Below are 21969 nucleotides of genomic sequence, written 5' to 3'. Positions count from 1 at the left end.
TTTCGGGACATCCAACCGTGCCGGTACATTTTCAGTGGGTATGTTCGATCTCGTCATTTTAGCAATATCTACAAAGCCGTCAGGCATCGAATCCGCGACTTTCTGGAGGTCGATAATGCGTTGCACTTCTAACTCACTTTGAGCAGTGCGGGGATCATAATGAGACATAGTGGGGACACACCACGTCAATTCCTGATGTTCATTTGGAATGATTACATTCCCATCTCCCCCTAACGACAGGAAGCATGTCTCATTAAAGTGACAATCTGCAAATCTTGCAGTAAAGAGATCTCTGGGGGTTGGTTCTATAGCGGATAATCGTCCGGGAATTATAGCCAACATAGATACCTAATCGTCTTTGAGGACCCATCTTAGTACGCAGCGATGGTGTAATAGACACATAGACGGCGCAACCAAAGATGCGTAAGTGTAAAATATTGGGTTCATAACAAGTGACCATCTAGTACGCACTAAACGCTTAGTTAGCCGCGGGTCGGAAACGAATAAGTGTCGCTGCATGCAACACTGCATATCCCCACGCAGAGACCGGTAGGTTAGTACCCATAACCATTGCCCGAGCAACAAGCTAAATACGCTTGATAGTAGCCTCTGCTAGACCGTTCTGTGAATGAACATGAGGAACGGGATGTTCAACTTCGATCCCAGTAATCATCAAAAGTTTTGGAGGTGAATTCTCCAGCATTATCCAAACGAATGGATTTGATAGGATAGTTGGGGTGGTGAGCCCGAAGTTTGATGATCTCATCTAATAACTTAGCAAATGCAACATTCCTTGTGGATAGCAAAGCGACGTGTGATCAACGCGTCGATGCATCAACCAATACCATAAAATATCAAAAAGGTCCGCATTCTGGTTGAATAGGTCCACAAATGTCACCTTGGATACGTTGTAAGAATGGAATGTTCTCGGTCGAAGCCTTAGCAAAAGAAGGACTTCTTTGAAATTTAGCAAGAGAACAAGCTTTGCAAAACGAGCGATGGGCATCAGAAATTTCCATGGAGGCATTATAAAGCACGGGAGGCATCACAAGCTCCTGTGACGGAGGGGATGCCGCCACTGACGGCATGAAATCCGTGGAGCTGCCGAGTGAGGCATGCTCAGCTACACCGTGCGGTGCACGGGTGAGGTGATCCTCCAATCGCTTCCGGGACTTGAAAAATGGATGACCATGTGAATTCTTAAGAATTCTAATCATCATATCACGTCCAGGGTGCCCGAGACGGGCATGCCAAAGCATATAAGAGTCCGAATCACAAAAGTTGCGTTCAACTGCATATGATTCAAAGATTCGAATGGAAGTAAGATACAAATCATTCCCAAGACTCTGCATCTTCTCTAAGATGTGGCACTGGCCTGCTTTCTCAGAGGTAACACAAAGATATTCCTCTCCATTCTCAACATAAGTATCGAGGTGAAAACCATTGGCACGTATGTCCTTAAAACTTAGCAAGGTGCGGGGAGACTTCGGCGCATAAAGAGCGTCTACGACATTGATAGTCGTACCATTAGGCAACATGAAAGAAGCAATGCCTCTTCCTTGAATGATGGATTTCGAGCCAATCATTGTAGTCATCGAAGAAGTCGAAAACACTAGATCCGTGAGAAACTGCCTGTGCCGTAGGACATTGTGGGTGGTTCCGCAATCAGCTAGACATTCGATTTCGCCGCGGGACATCTACAAAATGACAATTAAGAGAGTCAGCAACACGGGAACAATTCTATACAATACGCCATAGGATATTGTAAGAAAGGGAATCAAAACAAAGCGCAATCCCATCGAATGTATCACATGGCAATAATACTACATTCTTTAACTAAAGAGTTGGAAATCATGGTATTGAAGCAGTGAAATACCAAACAGTAAACTAGGGTGGTAGAAACCATCCAAAAATGTTGTGTATACACACACAAAGAGTGCCGGTAAGTGCATATAACAGACTTGGAGAAAACCGGAAAAACGAACTGGAAAACCATGTCAAAAGAACTCAAAACCGGGTGAATTTTGGATGAGTAAAACGTGGCAGCATGGACTTCTGAAGTATGTCGGAAAATGATGAGAAACAACGAAAAAATCGTCGGAAAACTCGCCGGAAAACCGGCAACACCGATTACCGGAAAACTGGCCGGCGGCTGCCGGAACTGGCCGGTATGGAGGCCAAAACTTCAGGTCCGACAAGGGATGCCGGCAGGAACCGGGTGGCGGTGCCGGAAACGCCGGGATTTGGCCATAAGGCGGCGAATACGCCGGCAAAACGTGCCGGAAACGCCGAACAGTAACCGGGTCCGGCCAAGGGCAAAACGACGTCGTTTTTTGACGTTCCGAGGTTCGTTTTCCAAAATTTAAGTTCCAAATTCACAATGTAGTGCTATTGGGGTCCCATGTAACCCAAAAGCGTCCAATTTAAAAACCACGTGAGTTGCACACGTTGATCATTATGCTAAGTATAGGGTAAATAAGATTCTCAAAGAGATCGCCTTGTAAGCAAGAGAATGAGAAATTTTATTGAATGCCAGTCTTTAATACATCACGCATGAACTTCTAATTCCAAAATCAAAAGACTATTACAAAGTCAATGAAAATAACAATGGCGGTCGGCCATAACAATACTTGAATCATAAAGCTAAAGAAGCTAAAACGACTAGTCAAAGTCGGGAGTGTCCATGGTAGCGGCCGGAGGCCTAGCCTTAGAGGCAAGGGGCTCGGACTTCATGGAGATATGGTGAGTCTCGATCTCATGGTCCTCATCCACATGATTCGATTCGGGTTGTAGAAACTTCTTGTAGGCGGAGTAAGCCTTGATCATCTCGATGCAAACGGCGATACTCATGATCGCACCCAAAACAGCGGTCCACTCAGGCGACCACACGAAAATCGATTAACTTCCCTTTCAAAACAATCGTGACTCCCCCTGGACCATCACACAGAAAACATCGACCAAGAGGGGAAACCCATCTCTCGATAGTCTCATCGGCGTTATAAGAAAGGCCGGAATTAAGACAAGAAGAAGGCTAATAGCGCCCGATATAAACGTTTATGAAAAATTTACCTTTGGGGCACGTTTGTTTTCCCGGACTGTCTAATTCTGGACTAAGTCTTTACTTAATTTCGGACTGTGCTGGCTCAGATTAGGGTACAGTAATTTGTAACCCATGTTTGGTGCAGTCTCGGACTAACGAACAAAATTAGCATAATAGTCCAGTCTCACGTTTGACGAACCACCAGCCTAAATAAGTTTTATTACTTAATTATTTTTCGAATTATAACAAGCCTTATTCAATAATAACATGGTATGTTTCATATAAGCAATCTTACTTCTTGATTTGCATATTTCTTGTAACAATTGGCTTATAATGGAACAACCTTCTCACATTCTTAAGCTCAAAAGGGTAGTTGTTCTAGGGGTTCTCATCTCTTATCCTACAACTTACTACGAAACCAAGAACAACCCACCAGTGTGATCTAGAAGCAAGAATTTTCATCATTGTTTCTAAATTTTAGATGTTCAAGCTTTTCCCTTGCCTCCCCTGTTTAGCCAGCAGTACCTCCCAATCAAGAACTGTATCCTTGAGCCTTGCTCCATAATTTTTTTCTGAGCACCTTCTGGAAGTCTCCTTTAGGCCAATATGTTCCGGATGACTGCAAGATGTTAATAGCATGAAAGAGATTCTATGTCATGTATCTAGTTCGAAATAATTATCAATCTTCAAGATACTGGAATTTCTAGGAGCAGCAAAAGAGTACAATAACTCATACCTGGATAATAACAAACTTCAATATGCCAGCCCTCTCCAGAGCAACCAAAGCCATATGAGTCAAGCTTGGTCTTGCACGATGAAATGGCAATGATGCTTCTGGCTGCACTAGTAAACGGAAATCAGTTTTCCATGAATTCATAAAATATGGTCAATGAAATAGAGGGATGAACTTGAAAAGGCCAATTTGAACTTTTCTCAAACCATTTGCACTTTTAATGTTAGTTCATGCAGTAAGGGTGATGTACCAGAAGTGTTTCTTCTTATAGATTTTGTCGTGGTTTTAAACTCTTTTTAATTGCACACTGACTTAAGCAGCCTAATTTGTTTACCCTATATTGAACCACAATAGTTAACATATAGGAGAAGCATAGGAAGATACAGGGGCTCTATGAAAGGCAAGGAAGTATAATAGATAGTTACTGATTCATGAAAATGACACAGAAACCATTTAAATCAAAATGTATATGCTAGGTCGACCATGTCGAACATAAGACCTTCAAAATTCAGATTCAATTCAGATTCAACTCAAGTATAACAATCTTCTAAATTGCTTAACCAAAATAAATTAACTGAGGGATAAATCCAGGACTTTCTTAATGAGATATGCATATCCTCATTCCTCAACAATGCAACTACAGAAACAAATACACGCAAAAGAGAGTTTCAGATTCAACATCAGATTGAATCGAAACTCCGATTGGACATAATAAACTTATTAATTACACTGCATTAAAATCCATATATTTAAGCAGATGAACCAGATATTTGGGATATCATGAATATGTTACCCATGTGAACAAAACCTACAAGGGTAAAAAAAAACCAATTGATCAATCATAGAGGAGAAAGACAAAGATTGTGTCTTTGTCTGACTCCATTCAAATACTTTGACTACGTTCCATCTAAACATGTCAAATTACAGCTCTATATACTAAATCCTTCTGTATATTACAAGGGAAAAGGTATTGGAGCACTGCTACAACGCAGAAACTCATTGATAAATAAGGCAAGTAAATTGGATCAAACTGAACCCTACTGCCCAAACCCAGATAGCAGATCCTAATAAGCATGGGAATATATCAAAAACAAGTACGTTCAACATTCAACTAAAGCTAGAATTGGCCCAATTTATGCAGAAAACCTAAGAACCATCAATGGGTATTAAGATTCCAGAAGATTAACAAAGCTCATAACCATTGAGAAAAGAAAACATTGCTGAGGGAGACAGAGAGAGAGGAAACACGAAACCTTTTGTTGCAAAACGTCAGGTCTGTCGAAATGTTCAGACATTCTGATGCTGCAGACATCTTCCATGTAGGACAGCTTCTTTGCATAACCCAAGGACATGGTTGAATTGGGTACTTTCTTCTCGAGAGAAACACCGTGCGTCTTTGGAGTAACAACTGATGAGTTTATGACTCCATCCTCTCCTCCTCCGCCGCAGTTATCAACTTCACCGTGCCGGCATCCAGCGCCTTCTTATAAGAATCAAACACTGATTCCAGCAGGTGGTTTACCTCGTTGTTCTGCCGCCGCATAACCCCAATCTCCTCCATCCAAGATTGGAGGCGTCGTCTTCTTTGTGGCATCGCCGCATTGGCGTCTAATCGGAAGATTCAGCTTCAGATTAATAGAGAGAGAGAACCTGGTGTAGAGGCGTTGATGAGAGGAGGCGAGAGTGAGTGAGGGAGAAAGGAGGCGAGGGATTACGCAGTCCGCCCGAATTCAGCGCCTCTCCACAATCCTGAAAATCTGCAACGCGCGGATTAGCTAATCTCATTAAAGTTAATCCCGTGTTTTCCCAAACAAGGGTTTCGGATTAACTTGTTGGACTATAGAGTCTAATCCCTACTAATCCGGTGTAACAAACGTGCCCTTGAAGGTTTGTAATATACTGAAGTAGCTTCTCTTGAGTGAAGTCCTTGCTTGTGAATTTCGCGTTTCTTGCGTGAATATGCGGGAGGAGAAATTTTGAATGTTTTGATGCGGGGACTTGCGGGGCAAAAAGATGTTTTTGCGGAGCGAATGCGGAGGAGACCCTGCGGGGCTGCGTGCAGGGGCTGCGGGGCTACGTCGCGTGCAGGGCTGCGGGGGCTGGGCCGCGTGCAGGGGCTGCGTCGCGTGCAGGGAAGGCTGCGTGCGGGGGTGCGTGCGGAGCTGTAGGGGGGCTGCAGGGGCTGTGTGCGTGGCTGGGAGCAGGGGCTGCGATGCGGCGGCAAGCAGGAGGCGTGCCGGCGAGGAGATGCCGGAGGCCGGAATCGACGGCAGCCGGCGGAGGAATAGAAAAAAAAAATTCTATGGCTCTAAAAGTTCAGGGTTTTAGGGCAACGTGCTGATAACGTGTTTCAGGATGAAATAATTGTGTATTATTTAATGATATGGAGGCCTATATATAGGCATTACAAAACCACAATCCCGTAGGATTCAGAGTCCTAATCTATTACGGAGATGCTAATCTATCTCCTAACATGAAACCTATTAGGCTAAGACACACACAAGGGTAGAATAGTAATTCTCCCGGAACAACCATTTATTTTTTTTCAAAATGCTTTTAAAATGTAATTAAAAATAAGATTTATACAAATATGCTTTAAATATATATATATATGTGTGTGCGCGTGTGTGTAGGGTGCCTATATGGTAATTGTATTAATTAATTATAGTCATTAATTAATTGTAAATGTAAATTAATTAAATAAGAAAGTCATGAATCTTAACATATTAATTTGTCACTAAATAGATTACCATCGACATAATTGTATTAAATATGGTATTAATTAAGATATGTATACTCTAGGAAAAATAACATTTGTTACCTTACATATCCCTTTAAATCGATTATACTCGAACAAAAGAATATTCTTTTTCAGAAAGAAACCAAAAGAATTTTACCAAAAGTTTCCATCTAAATATAAATGTTGTAGTTACCTTACATCGTCTGAAATTTTAAAATAAATATATTTTGTGCATATATATATATATATATATTTCGCACGTGCACACACATATTTCAAACATACTTTTGTAAATTTTATATTTTTTAAATTGTATTTTAGAAACATTATTGTGATGAAAAAGAAAAAAAAATAAAAAGAACAAAAAAATATATTTTTATAATAATTTAGAACTGTTGGATTAATAAGGATATGATTGTCTTTTCATTTAAAATAATATTTTAATATAATTTTAATTATTAATGTAGCAATGTGACGTGACATGCTACGTATGATTGCGGCGTCAGATTTGGCGTTATAATATGAGTTAGTAGCACTCCTCAATCAAGTAAATCAACCTTGTTCTTCATTGCATTACATAGGTGTGTACCACTGAGGTTGTTTCAAAACGATAACAACGGCGGAAGTTCTCTCTCTCTCTCTCTCTCTCAAATAAACATGGGACAATTCATGTGGTGGTTACCCCAATAATCTGAACGAGTCTGACTCAACTCTCGTCGGAATTGGTCTCGGGCGGATGGAAAGCGTGACTTACTCGGTCTGGCTTTGATTCTAATCCATAGCTCTTGTCGTATGTCTTACCAGCTTAGGTACTGAATTGAAGAATACTACTTCTAGTCCAAAATTGAATGCTAACGTTGTGATTGATTCTGGGTTCTGAATATCTATGCTGAATTAAAAGAAATTGCATTTTATTTGAACTGGGGTTTGATTGCTATACTTAAAGAGTGTAGTAGTTATATTATTATACGAATCGAGAGTGAGGCTAAACTTTTATTTGCTTGCTCAGAAACATGGGTGATAGCTAGGTCATATCTTCCATCTATGAAGCCTGAATCTGAGAAAGCTGTTGATTTGATGAATAGGTTGGTCTCCTTCATCAATGAATTAGTGGAGTAGGCGAGTAGCTAGGGAAATTTGTAACGAACATGTATGAGAAAATTAGGGACTTTCTGCTCTGGTCTAGTACCACTCTGGTCCAACGCTGTCGACCGTTTACCCCTCTTCATATTTATTTAACCTTAATTACTGATTCAACAAAAACAGTAACTAACGATTTCAGCCGTTAGTTGGATCTGTATGGACGAATGAGGATTGGACCAGAGTGGTCTCGGACCATTCCAGAATACTTCGAGGAAATTATAGATTCATTGGGAAGAATAACAGATTTGAAAGCCACAACAACAAATCAACCAGAACGTACATCATGTTCCTTTCAATTGATGCGATTAACAGTAGTAGATGCAAAATCACCTGTCATTTTTATGTCAATATTATCTCTTTAGACACTATCTAAATTAATTGTGTTATAATCGTATTCATCTTTCAGTCATCCACCATTCAAAATCACCATCAATTAATTAACACCATGCTTCTTTTGATATATATATATATATATATATATATATATATATATAGTCTCTATCCAGAGTGAAGCTTCACTCTGAAATTTCAGAGTGAAGTTCCAAATTTGACACATTTTTCGGTCAAATGTTTTCACCATAAGCGATTCAATATTTAGGTATGCTATTCAAGATCATCTCTACAAAATTTCATCTGATTCGGACATCGTTAAGGTATTAAAATTAGATTAAATCAATGAATGAATTAAAACTGTTCAACGTGAACCGTTCGTGTAAATATCAATTTTGAAAGCTCAAACCATTGTCAAATTGGATGAAACTTTGTAGTGATGATCTTGAATAACATACCTAAATATTGAATCGTTTATGGTGAAAAAATTTGACCGAAAAGTGTGCCAAAATTAGAACTTCACTCTGAAATCTGCATATGAATAAATCCTAAATTACTATTTACATGATCGACTTCTCTTTAACAAACTTAAACCAAATTTACCATTACACCACAAAATTACAAGTTCGAACATATCATGCATTCTAATTTGACTAATTACAAACTTTTTAGACACCAATACAATTAGATCCTTAGGGGATCATCTAATCATGCAAGATTTCAATTAATATTTAGATTGACTTAGGGCCTAATCTAAATTTGCATGCAATCGAATTCAATACACTTAGAGTAGAAATCAAATAAGATTACATTTAAGCACAAAATCTTTGTTGGAGACATGTTTCATGTATGGCGTTACCCACCATGATTTCACATGTAAATTTCCAGATTTTTTACCACTTTTAATCAACACAAACCGAACCTACTTAGCGCATGATTCGATTTGTGTCAATATGGTTGATGAATCTAGTACTCAAAACATAATCTTAGGGACTGCATCTTAGCACTAAATTCATATGCAGATATCTGAAAATTATCTAGAAGTATAAGAAAGATGATTAGAACACAACAATAGAAATACAAACTAATTAATTATAGGAAACCATCAATTTGGCAAAGAACCAAAAATCCAATAAAAAAATCTAAAAATTTCGATTCTTAATACAAAACAATAATCCCACATAAACATCATACTACAATCTTCATAGACAAAGTATTGTAGAAAATCAAAAACGAACAAACCTATGAAGAAGAGTTGCGAGAATCACACGTTGTAGGAACCTTGTAGGTGTGTCTTCAATGGTGATTTCGGTGGAGATGGAACTTGTATATGGGGGAGAATGACTTGCTTTTTTGGTGAAGGATGTTTGAGGTAGTATTTTGGCAAAGGTTTTGCTCTTTATGTAAAAGAGAAGTGATGATTTTTCTTTCTGAATGATGTGCTATTTATAGAAAAGTTTTGACACTTTGAATATTATAGCTTGGACTTTTTCTCCTCAATTTCTTTCAATTTATTTTTGTCATTGGTGGGTACAATCTCCTTTGATAAATTCCTTCTTTTTCTTCGTTTTTGGTGTCTCATTCTTTCTCTTTTGCATTATCTATTTTTATTCTCTTCCTTTTTCTTTTTTCTCAAGTTCTTTCACTTATTTTTGTCTTTGGTGGGTGCAATCTTCTTTGATAAATTCTTTATTTTTCTCCTTTGTATGTATCTCATTCTTTCTTTATTTTCCCATTTTTCTTGACTTTTCCTCTATTTTTTTTTCATTGTACAATCGGAAAATAATAAAAGGCAAGATAATTCATATAAAAATATCAAGTAAGTTACTAGAATATGAGAGTAAGATTAGGAAAGTTACGGAATAAAAATTTAAGTTCAAGTAAGATTTTCTCATATAATACGTTTTCTAGTCTAAAAAGGATTCCTAATGCAAAAAGAACTCTCAAAATATCGCCAATGCGATTAAAACGTAGAAAGATGAAGACTCCTAATCCAATTTGGTTTCCTAGTCCTACAAGGATTCCTACTCAAACTATGACTCTAGACCAATTCTGCGTTTTTAACTCATGTAAGCACAAAAAATGCATCTAATACCGCCCAAGACTCTTACTACGACTCAATGACTCAATAGTACAACAATAAGGGCTAAACAAAGTACAAATGAAGGTAAAAACATGTTAAGAACGTCGCACAAAATGCTCTTATTAGTGGCGGGTACACAGAATAATTACTCTTAAAGGAACTTCAATTTACTGATCACCTTAATTATTGAGTTCATGAGTTTCAAATTATGAGTAAATTAATTAGTCTCTAGGGTAGGCAATAGCTAATACCTCTTGTTTCAAGAATCAAAATGATTCTCCATTCTTTATTTTTATGTCTGGAAATAATATGATTATCCATGTGTTTCATGATTTAAATTCACCGCAACAAACGAAGACGTACAGTTGGTTCCATGCAGAGACAATTAGTTCAATATCTTCGACACAAATATATCGAGTTATCGACAATTAGTTGCATCTCCACATTCTAACATAGGGGTGGGCATAAAACCGATTTAACAATGAAAACCGACCGAATTGAATCGAAAATATAGTTTAAATAACCGAACCGAAGTAATATAGTTTAGAGAATGGCGAAGACCGAACCGAAACTGGTTAAAACAGTTTGGATATGGTTTAGGTAGTTGAACCGACCATTTAAAAACCGAACCGACTGAATTTAAATTAATTATTAAAAAATACTAGTTATATACTATTAGTAAACAAAATACGTCTAAAAAGGCCTTCTAGCGCAATGATAGGGCGCAAGGGTGATATATATATGGTTGTGGGTTCGAATCTTAGTTTTGGTATTTTAATAATTCATTTCATATATTTGTTTGATCTAAATATATACACACTATACATAAATATTAAGAAAATATATGTTTGTTGTAGTGGTTTGGGTGTTGCGCCACACCTAAGAGGTTGGGAGATCGAATCCTACCTCTTGCAAATTGCAAAAACATTTTGCATTCCGGTGTGGACCGAAACCAAACCAACCTGAACCAAAAATTTGGTTACACCGAAATATTCAACTCGACCTATTCAAATTTGGTGATCGGTTTGAAAAATTAAGAAACCATTTGAAATGGTTTAGATTCGGTTTGGACCTAAAATCGACCCGAACTGACATATGCCCAACCCTATTCTGACATGCAAAAATCCACATCTTACTAAAGCCTCCTCATCAATCACTCGCTTACCACAAATACTACTCTCTAGTCTCTACCATTCATCCAATGGCCACCGCGGGCGGTGACCACTCCGACATCGAACTCGATTTTCGCTTTTTCTGTGTCCACAAAGATGGCACCATCCACTGAACACATCCGCATATCGATAGAGTCCCACCGTCCGACGATCCAGCCACCAACGTCCGATCAAAAGACACCACCATCTCAACCGAACTACCCATTTCCACTCGCATTTTCCTCCCCAAATCCGCCGACCCTACCCATAAGCTCCCCCTCCTCCTATATCTCCACGGTGGCGGCTTCTGCTTTGTGTCGCCCTGCTCCTCCACCTACCAAAACTACGTCTCCACCCTCGCCTCTTCCGCCAACATTATTGCCATCTATGTTGAGTACAGCCTCTTCCCAACCCAGCCTATTCTCGCTTGCTACGACGATTCCTGGGCCTCCCTCCAATGGGTCGCCACCCATGCAGACAAAATCGGGTCGGAGTGTGGGCCCTTGAAATTGTTCTTTATCTTTCCGGCATTGTTGTCACGCGAATCAATATTTTTCTAAAGTGTCAAAATGTAGTTTAATATTTTAATGTTTAACCACACGTCGTCACGAGCGCGGAAGTACTCACGAAATATTTTTCTAACGCTCGGTTAATTTTCTACGCATTTACAAAGTTCACTATTTTAAAACGTATTTTCAGAAATTCATATTTCCTGTTGTTAAATCTCAACCGTCCATTTGAGCAAATCAATTTGGGCCGTTGATTTTTCTTTTAGAAGGAGAGCCCACCCTAGGCTTTCCCACACACAATTCTCTCTATTCATTTTTTATTCCTCTTCTCTCTTCTCTCTTCTCTCTCTCTCCCCCTCTCCTGGCCGCACCGTCGCCGTGATGCACTCCTTCTCCCCTACAAAACCTGATGATTGCATGTGGGATTCGAGCCCATTTGCTTCAGAAAATAACCCATGGACCGACGACTTTGACTTGTCACGCCGCCGTCTTCCAGTCACATTAGGGCGCGCCACCACCACCATTCTCTCTTCCTCGACGAGCTCTACACAGTCCAGTCCTTACATGGGTGATTCTAGCGAATTTCGGTGAGGCTACGAGCTCGGACGACGTCCTTCCTCTTTTCTGGTGAGTTTCTGTTTCCGGGAGCTTCGTGAAGCTTGGAGAGACAGCATGAAAGTTTGGGAGTCGAGATCAATGCCCCAGTAGCTCGGATTGGTGGTGGAGAAGATTGGGCCCGATGGGGTCTCTTTCCGGTGCATCGTGGAGGTATTAAACAAACTCGAAGCCTCTTGTTTTTGGTATGGTTGTGTTCGAATTGTTGTGTTGATTCTTTTGGTATACTTGCATGTCGATTTGGAGTGGATTAGAGTAGGTTTTGTGGCCGGATTTTGTAATCGGAGGTGAAGAGTAAAAACCCTGGTTTTACTGTTTCAAACTTACATATTTACCATTTTTACTGTCTCTGTGAAATTACCTCCACACCCCTGTTGACTTTCAATAATTACAGTCTTACCCCTAGCAGTAAATAAGTTGAAAATTTATTATTTTACTTAAACAATAATTAATTTATTTTCTCATTTAAACCTTTTTAACTTTAAGATTTCCGATTCAAAATCAGAATAAGGGACTTTAGTATTTTCTGCTAAAGCGTACTTTTAGTTTTTCGGTTAAACGTCAAACTCGATTTCCACCTGGATCAGAAATCGAGGAACTCTTAAGCGTGAGAGATTTAAATAACAGAAAAATAAATTTATTATTTTCATTATCGGTGATTTTGTCGTCCTGATATCCGGCACCGTGTCTTATTTAGTATTGGTGATCCCGTTGTTCTGATGTTCGACACTATACTGTATTATCTGTGATTCCGTCGTCTTGATATCTGGCACCGTGTCTTATTTAGTATTGGTGATCCCGTTGTCCTGATATCCGGCATCATACTGTATTATCGGTGATTCTGTTGTCCTGATATCTAGCACCGTGTCTTATTTAGTATTTGTGATCTCGTTGTCCTGATGTCCGGCATCATACTGTATTATCGGTGATTCTGTCGTCCTAATATCCGACACCGTGTCTTATTTAGTATTGGTGATCCCGTTGTCCTGATGTCCGACACCATACTGCATTAACGGTGTCTCTGTTGTCCTGATATCCGGCACCGTATACTTTATCGTAAATGATGTTGTTGTCCTGATTTTTGGTACCATGACTCGTGAATGGATAGTACTAGACGCATAGTTCACCCGAAGGTATCTAGTGGCGTTGGTATGGAGGCTAGTAGTTTGATAGCGTTCGAGGCTCGTTGGTTGTTGTCCAGTCCCAAGGATCTTATTTCACAGTGTCCAGCTTTCCGATCTCCGAGTTGGATCCAGTTGACGCAATTGGCGTACTCTGGTATTCTTCGTCTTCCGACCTCGTTATTTACCTTCTTGTTGGACCGAGTTGGCCATTGAGACTTAGACATGTTCTTTGTTTGATGTTTGAGTCTTACATCGCTACCTTCCGCGTTTGTTTATTTCCGTTTATATTTCATTTTCTCCTCATGATGTGCTGTCAGTTTATTTTTATTCCTATTCATAACCCTGTAGTTTTGATTGATAGGTAGTCGACACGTCGTATTTGACTTGTCGGTTGCTTATTAATTCGGGGTTATAGCGAATACTGTTGCATTCCGGTCCTGGAAATGGTCCCGGGGTGTGACACGAAGCAGTGGCTAAACGACTACGCTAGCTGATTTGACCCGCGTCTTCGTCGGCGGGGATAGTGCGGGAGGGAACATAGCACACTTTAGTTTCCCATGTCGGGTCAATCGGGTTACCCTGAGCAAAAGTGATCGCGGTTGTTACAATGCATCCCTACTTTGGTGGGACTGATGATGATAACAGTGGTGGATCTAGGATTAGAATCTATGGAGGGCTTTAAATTTGGCCGAAGGGCAACAAATAATTTCACAAAATATGGGATTCAACCATACAATGTACACAAAACTTCATCTCATGATTGTCAAAACTGAATCATAAATAAGGTAAACATACTTCAAATTTCAATTCAATGCAATAAAGTAAACACAACTACATAAATTAATTCATATGGAATCAATCAAATTGAAATTGGAATAGGCGAATAGGAATCAATCAAATTGAAATTAGAATAGGTGAATCCGTGAATAACAGTACCTGAAAAGATCAAATATGAGAGTGATTGAGTGAATGACTGAGTGATTGAGTGAAGGTGAAGAACGAAAGAAGGCGGATCAGTGGGATCACCCATTCACCCTAGCCACAAAAGGACATCTCGCCAAGTCGTCATCTTCCTGTGTCGCAGTTCGCAAAAGAAGTTGTGGAGAATATTCACTCTTCTTCATATGTGCGTGCCTTAATTTTTTTTTCTTGGGCTAGTATTAATGTAATATTTTTTTGGGCTCTAAAAATCTGCATGGGCTCCACCCCGGGCAAGCCCTGGGCTGGATCCGCCACTGGATGATAAGATGTGGCTGTATATGAACAAGGAGAATAAAGAGTTGCAGGATAGGAGGCTGGTGCCGGCTGCAGAGGATATACGGAGGCTCAGATGTGAGAGGGTGTTGGTGTTTCTTACGGAGATGGACCATTTAAAAGGTGGCGGGAAGAGGTACCTGGAGGACCTGAGGAAGAGTGGGTGGAGTGGGTGGAGTGGGAGTGTGAAGGTGGAGGAGACTGAAGGGAAAGACCATTGCTTTTCACTAGGCTGAACCCAAGCATGGGCTAACTGTCGATTTGATCAAGAAAATTACTTGTTTCATCAGTTTACACTAGGCATCTTTTCTTTCCAAGGAAAAACAAGTTATTCTTGATTTGTTGTACTGATTTCAATGCTGAAAGCTATAACACCATAAGAAAACAAATATTCTAATGTGTACGTTATTGTATTTTCAAATATACTACGGATATAATTAATTTGTCATGCGACTCTAAATAATATGTGTGCGTTATTGTGTTTTCAAATTTGGTTATATGTTTGTGATTCTGCTATGTTATTGTTCATAAGAGTATTAATCTTATGTTGTTTATTGTAATATTCAGAATCTTAATTGTTACTGATGACTTTCAATGAATTTATGAAATTGACGATTTTCAGATCTTCAGCTGTCTTTTTATTTTTATGTTTCTATCAGCATTTTAGGCTGATATTAATAATGTTTAGATAATGTAAGTAGATTACGAACTATAGAATGTCACATCTTAAAATCATGTATTCTTGCTAAAGAAGTTTATGTGGAAACACTTTTGGCATGAAACTTTCAATGTTTCACGGTCATGAACATTTGAACGGAAAATTCTAGGATGTTATATTTCTTTTGTGTTTGCCCTTGAATGACTCAATATTCTTCAATTATTTGATCTTTCATGCCTTTGTCACCCATAAGTCCATAACTCATCTTTTGTCTGCATTCCAACCTCACTATTCCATAGTTGAACAGAGGTCGACTAAAGGTCCACCGCACCATTCGGTCCATTCCACTTGCTCAAATCCTCAATCCGTCATCTCAAGTGGGTCAAAAACTCATGGAAAAGCAGCTAGTTCACAACCAAGAAAATTAGTTGAATCAAAAACCAAAGACAAGTAGTTGAATCTCCGCATAAAATCCCAGTAAAACATCCTAAACAGTGACTCACCTCCACCTCCACCACCACCACTCCCTCTAGTCTCTACCGGTACCATTTCTTCAATGGCCGCCGCCGGCAATCACTCCGACGTCGAACACGTCTTCCGCTTCTTCCGCGTCCACAAAGACGGCACCATCCACCGAACCCATCCCTCCTTCGACAAAATCCCAGCCGCCGACGACCTCACCACTGGCGTCCGCTCCAAAGACGTCACCATCTCCACCGACCCACCCGTCTCCGCCCGCATCTTCCTCCCCAAATCCGCCGACGACCCTACCCGAAAGCTCCCTCTTCTCTTCTACGTTCACGGCGGCGGCTTCTGCATGCAGTCCGCCTTCTCCACCACCTACCACAACTACGTCTCCACCATCTCCTCCTCAGCCGACGTCATCGCCGTCTCCGTCGAGTACGGCCTCTTCCCGACCCGGCCCATACCCGCTTGCTACGAGGACTCCTGGGCCGCGGTCCAGTGGGTCGCCACACACGCCAACGGAACCGGGCCCGATCAGTGGCTAAACGACCACGCCGACTTCAACCGCGTATTCATCGGCGGGGACAGCGCGGGAGGGAACATAACACACACGCTGGTGTCGCGTGTCGGGTCGGTCGGGTTGCCCGGAGTTAAAGTAGTCGGGGCGATTCTGTCGCATCCTTACTTCGGCGGGACTGATGATGACAAGATGTGGCTGTATATAAACAAGGAGAATGAAGGGTTGCAGGACAGGAGGCTGAAGCCGGCGGCGGAGGATCTACGGCGGCTGGGGTGTGAGAAGGTGATGGTGTTTGTGGCGGAGAAGGATCACTTGAACGGAGTGGGGAGGAGTTACGTGGAGGAGCTGAAGAAGAGTGGGTGGAAAGGAACTGTGGAGATGAAGGAGAATAAAGGGAAGGATCATTGCTTTCATTTGCGTGAAACCAAAGATGAGCAGGCTCTTGCTTTGTTGCAGACAGTTTGTTCTTTCATGAATTCATAGATTGAGTTCAGAGTAGTAACTTGTACGATTTACCTCGTACTACTGTCGTCGTTCCCCTTTTGGCAAAATAAGATGGATTTGTAAGAGAACTAACCAAGGACATATATATGATACTTCCCCAGGCTCTTGTACTAGTCCTCGAGTTTGAATCGATTCGAACTTTTCCGCGAGTTGTAATCTGGTAACTTATGTTTACTGAGGGAGAACCTAAATTCGTGTCCTACATATTGATAATTGTAGGTACTTCTTCTAACAAGATTGTATACGTATGTGACTGTACTACCTATTATGTTCAAGCTCAGGTGCTACGGGAACACGTGGGTGATGTAGCTGTAGGATAACTTGGTGTCGCGTAATGAAATGTACAATCCGACACCAATACATTTCAATTGGTGCCGCAAATTTTGATATGAAAGGCACCAAACTACCACTACAGTCTGTACCAACCTTAGCCTATTCAATATAAGTACCAACAAATCAGATAGATAAAAATTCAGAGTTGGGAAAGGTACGTAGACGTAGACGTAGTCCACACAATGGCGGATACTATTGGTTGAGCATCCCCAACCAATTAGAAAAAAAAAAGTTATATATATATTTTTTAAGTTAAAACATCTTCTACATTCACCCGCACCCAACTATGTCCAACCCCAAAGACTAAACCCCTAATTTCTAAACAAAATCCTTAAATTAGATTGATTGATTCTACTTAGGGCCTTGGGACTAAGCTCCATGCTCCACACACAACAACAACATCGTCAACTGTCTCGGCCTGCTCTCTAGATCGAATTGGGGATTTGGGGAATCTGTTTTTGTTCAGCAATCTCAGGTGAATGAGGTGATGGAATGTGGATTTAGGTTTAGTTTTACTTTGTTTAATTGATTTAGTTCTTTTGATTATGAGTTTGAATCAGTACCTAAACTCTGGTGGCAAGGTCAATGTGGTACTCAGACTCACAAAACTATCAATGTGATACACAAACTCTTATTTTGCTATCAACAATGTACTTCCGTCAAATTTTTTTGACGACTACGTTGAAAAAGTGATGTGGCATACCTTGTCAGAATAAAAAATGCCATATTTTTCACCATCAGTACCTAAATTCTAATGCAAGGTTAATGTGGTACCCAAACTCATAAAACTATCAATGTGATACCCAAATTCTTATTTTGCTATCAATAACATACTTCCGTCAAATTTCTTTGACAGCTATGTTAAAGAAGTGAGTGGCACATCTGGTGGAATAAAAAATTCCCTCTTTTAATTAACCATTGATTTAAATTAATTCTTTTTCTTTTATTCCTTTTATTTTCTTTATTTTCTCTTTCATTTCCTCATTCTATTTCACTCTCTCTATTTCACCCCTAATTCCCCACCTGCATTAATATCTCCGGTGACTTCCTCTTCCTTCCAAACGTCACCGTCTTGGCCTCGAATCACAATCTTGTTTCCTATGACTGAAACAATGTCGTCACTCGACCGCGCTCCGCGAGAGCCCAATAATCTCTTGAATCTCGAAGAACCATCAACTAAGACTCGGTATTTTTCAAACCATCAACCAAGGTATTTTTCATTTCCTTCAAATCAAAAAATCTCCGGCCGAGATAGCCGATGTCATGATCCGATTGCAGAACACGAGAAATAACGAGTACTTGAAAAATGCGTGGTCTTCCTCATAAGGCACTCTCCTGATATTCTCCTGCATTCAAAAAACACCAAAACTTGCAAGGCGCTCGCAGAGCACCGTCGAGTGATGACATTGTTTTAGTTATGGGAAACCAGATTGTGATTCGAGGCCAAAACGTTGACGTTTGGAAGGGAGAGGAAGTCACCGGAGATATTCATATAGGTGGGGAATTTAGGGTAAAATAGAGAGAGAGAGAGAGAGAGAGAGAGAGAGAGAGAGAGAGAGAGAGAGAGAGAGAGAGAGGAGATGAAAGAGAAATAAAAAAAGAATTAATTTAGGTTTGTGGTTAATTAAAATAGGGAATTTTTTATTCTCACCAGATGTGCCACGTCACTTATTTAACAGAGTTATCAAAGAAATTTGACGGAAGTACGTCGTTGATAGCAAAATAAGAGTCCGGGTATCAAATTGATAGTTTTGTGAGTTTGGGTATCACATTGACCTCGCCACTAGAATTCAGGTACTGATGATAAAAAAATACATGTTTATTACCACAAGGTGTGCCACGTCACTTTTTTAACGGACTCAACAATGAAATTTGACGGAAGTACGTCGTTGATAGCAAAATAAGAGTCTGGGTATCACATTGATAGTTTTGTAAGTCTAGGTACCACATTGACCTTACCACTAGAGTCTAGGTACTGATGACGAATTTTTTTCAAATGATGAACATATAAGAATCAATTTTTTTAGTTAGTTTAGTGAAATCTAAATTATCAACTGAAAATGCACGTGTTTTTTAAGAACTATCGATTGATAGAGATAAATTTTGTTAGTTTAATATTGGAGGGATTAAACTCATTATATTCTCTTCCAACTAAGTGTACCTATTTTAATTTCAATTAATAAAATTTTTTTACCATCGATCTTCACACTTTCTTCTTAAAACTTCAACTATCCCCTAAATAACGATCCGCCCCTCAGTCAACCAATTTATATGAGTCCACCAATTTATGGTATACTTGAATGTTTGATATTAATGAAGACATGCAGAATTTACCAGAAAACGGATAAGGACCTCGAAGATTTGCAGAATCTGGAAATTTACCAGCAGTTTTTAAAGACTATTTAGTATTAGTTATTTACTGGGAAAAAAGGCACTGTTTTTAGCCACCAGCATATGTAGAACCCTAGCCGCAACTCCATAGCTAGCTCAGCTCCAAAGCCTCCAATGCAATCACTCCGCCTTCCTCTCTTCCACTATCTCCACCGCACCACTTCACCACTTCACCCCACAAGACCCTTCTTCCAAATTCGTTCTCATACCACACAACCCATCAAAAACGACGCCGTCACTCACGAGTTCCGCTTCTTCCGGGTATACGAATCCGGAAAAGTCGAGAAATTCCACCAAACCCATAAAGTCCCTCCCTCGCACGACCCCGTCACCGGAGTCCAATCCAAAGACGTCATCATATCCTCCGAGCCCGCCGTCTCCGCCCGTATTTTCCTCCCCCGGATCCGCCACCCGACCCGGAAACTCCCCGTCCTCTTCCACGTCCACGGCGGCGGCTTCTCCTTCGAATCCGCATTCTCCCCTCACATACACAGCTACGTCAGCACTCTCTCCTCCGCGGCTGACGTCATCGCCGTCTCCGTCGAGTACAGGCTGGCTCCGGAGCACCCGATCCCGGCCTGCTACGACGATTCGTGGGCGGCGCTCAACTGGGTCGCGTCGCATTGCAGTAGAAACGGACCGGAGCCCTGGTTGAATGACCACGCCGACTTTGACAGTGTCTTTGTCGCTGGGGACAGCGCCGGAGGAAACATTTCGCATGATCTTGCGGTCCGGGTCGGGTTGTTGGGCTTACCCGGAGCGAAACTAGTCGGGGCGGTTCTCGTGCATCCTTATTTTGGGGGGACTGATGATGATGCCATGTGGCTCTACATGTGTCGCGATAACAATGGGTTGCAGGATAGGAGGCTGAGACCGAGTCTAGAGGATCTGAGAAGGCTTGGGTGTGAGAGGGTGCTGGTTTTTGTTGCTGAGAAGGATCATTTGAGTGGTGTGGGGAAGAATTATGTGGACCAATTGAAGAAGAGTGGGTGGAATGGGAGTGTGGAGATTGTAGAGAATGAAGAAGATCATTGCTTCCATTTAGAGGACCTCAAGTATGAGAAGGCTGTGGCTTTGATTAGGAGGATTGCTTCATTCATTAAGCATCGGTAAACAATTCCGGTGATCTGGTGTGTTTCTTTGTTGCTTGAATGTTCATGTATGGATTTTCAGACTTAAAGTATTTTGAAACATTGATGTTAATTAATGATAAAGAATTGATGCTTCAGAATCATATGATGATGCCGAATGATGCGTATATATGTGTAGACTATATTCCTCATGACAATCTTCTACTACTATAAAAATCGTTACCAAACAAAGAATACGAGTAGGTATATAGATTATTTGCGTAAGAATACGAGGAAGAAAAAGGCAAAAAGAGCAAACCATTATCTAGAAGCAAATTGGTGTACTGTATATAAGTATAAGCATGACCTAATGAATCCTAGATATCTAGGCTGCATGGAATCAGAATCGGGGACGTGGAAGCGAAGTGTTTGAAAGCGCGGAAGTGTTTTTTTTCAAAATTTCTTAGAAGCGGAGACGTTTCGGAAGCACATAATAAAATAATATATAATTAAAGATATTAACCTGTATATATAATATTACAAAAATAAAAAATAGCAAATTCAAAGTCATTATCCGATTCATAGCAAATTCAATGTTATTGTTACGTAACCAAATAAACTCAATAAAAAATGAAGTAAGTGATCGAATCTTTTTTGCATAATCATATATATAGGTGACGCAGCTTGGAAGTAGTCCATGAATGCATGATATTGCCAAAGACATCAAAGAAAGCTATCTCTGAGTGGGATTCAGCTGCACATACATGAATCCTTGGCCGTCATAGAAGAAGTTGACTAGCTGGCCTTGTTTGTTCAAACCCTCCTCATTCTTCATGTCACCTCTCCATGCTTTTGATCCTGCTCCGCTAGTCAGAAACTGTATTCCGCTGCATTATATGAATGAAAATTCATCACAATTAGTCTCAACTCAAACAATATTGTCTTCCATTCTTTATCTAAGAAACAATGTATAACGATTGTACTTGATTAGGATTTACCACCTTTTAATGTCACTGATGTGTTCTAGGCAATGATCGTGCCCATTCATGTAAAAGTCCACATCATTGGCCTGAGATTCAAGTATAAAAGGTTTACTTATCTTTAATGAAAAACTCAATCATCTTTTGTTGTAGCAAGAGATGTGATCCAAGTCATCTAACTTATACCTAAAGAATTGGGAGAAGGTGCTTTATAAGCTCCTGTGTATCATCATGATGCCCAATACTTCTAATGGCATGGTGTCCAACAACTACCTTCCACCTTGCAGATGACTTTTTCAAAACCAACTCAACATCCTGTTGCAAAA

At 40.2% G+C, this 21969-nt stretch overlaps 2 protein-coding genes and 1 pseudogene across 2 annotated transcripts; all 3 read left to right on the top strand.

Moving 5' to 3' along the window:
- The first annotated feature begins 11270 nt into the window (after positions 1–11270).
- LOC126783815 (2-hydroxyisoflavanone dehydratase-like) lies at positions 11271–15022 on the top strand (annotated as a pseudogene).
- Positions 15023–15929: 907 nt separating this feature from the next.
- Positions 15930–16856, top strand: LOC126783704 (2-hydroxyisoflavanone dehydratase-like). Its single transcript, XM_050509219.1, has one exon. The coding sequence runs from the start codon at positions 15937–15939 to the stop codon at positions 16846–16848; it is 912 nt and encodes a 303-aa protein (XP_050365176.1). The 5' UTR covers positions 15930–15936; the 3' UTR covers positions 16849–16856.
- Positions 16857–19666: 2810 nt separating this feature from the next.
- Positions 19667–20791, top strand: LOC126783695 (probable carboxylesterase 1). Its single transcript, XM_050509210.1, has one exon. The coding sequence runs from the start codon at positions 19708–19710 to the stop codon at positions 20704–20706; it is 999 nt and encodes a 332-aa protein (XP_050365167.1). The 5' UTR covers positions 19667–19707; the 3' UTR covers positions 20707–20791.
- The last annotated feature ends 1178 nt before the right edge of the window (positions 20792–21969 follow it).

Source organism: Argentina anserina, chromosome 2, assembly GCF_933775445.1.
Source record: "Argentina anserina chromosome 2, drPotAnse1.1, whole genome shotgun sequence".
NCBI classification, from domain to species: domain Eukaryota; kingdom Viridiplantae; phylum Streptophyta; class Magnoliopsida; order Rosales; family Rosaceae; genus Argentina; species Argentina anserina.
This window is presented reverse-complemented; position numbering and strand designations above follow the sequence as displayed.

Bases quoted from the DNA above. Each gene is read 5' to 3' on its own strand.
- LOC126783695 (XM_050509210.1), top strand. From the start codon at position 19,708: ATGCAATCACTCCGCCTTCCTCTCTTCCACTATCTCCACCGCACCACT.
- LOC126783704 (XM_050509219.1), top strand. From the start codon at position 15,937: ATGGCCGCCGCCGGCAATCACTCCGACGTCGAACACGTCTTCCGCTTC.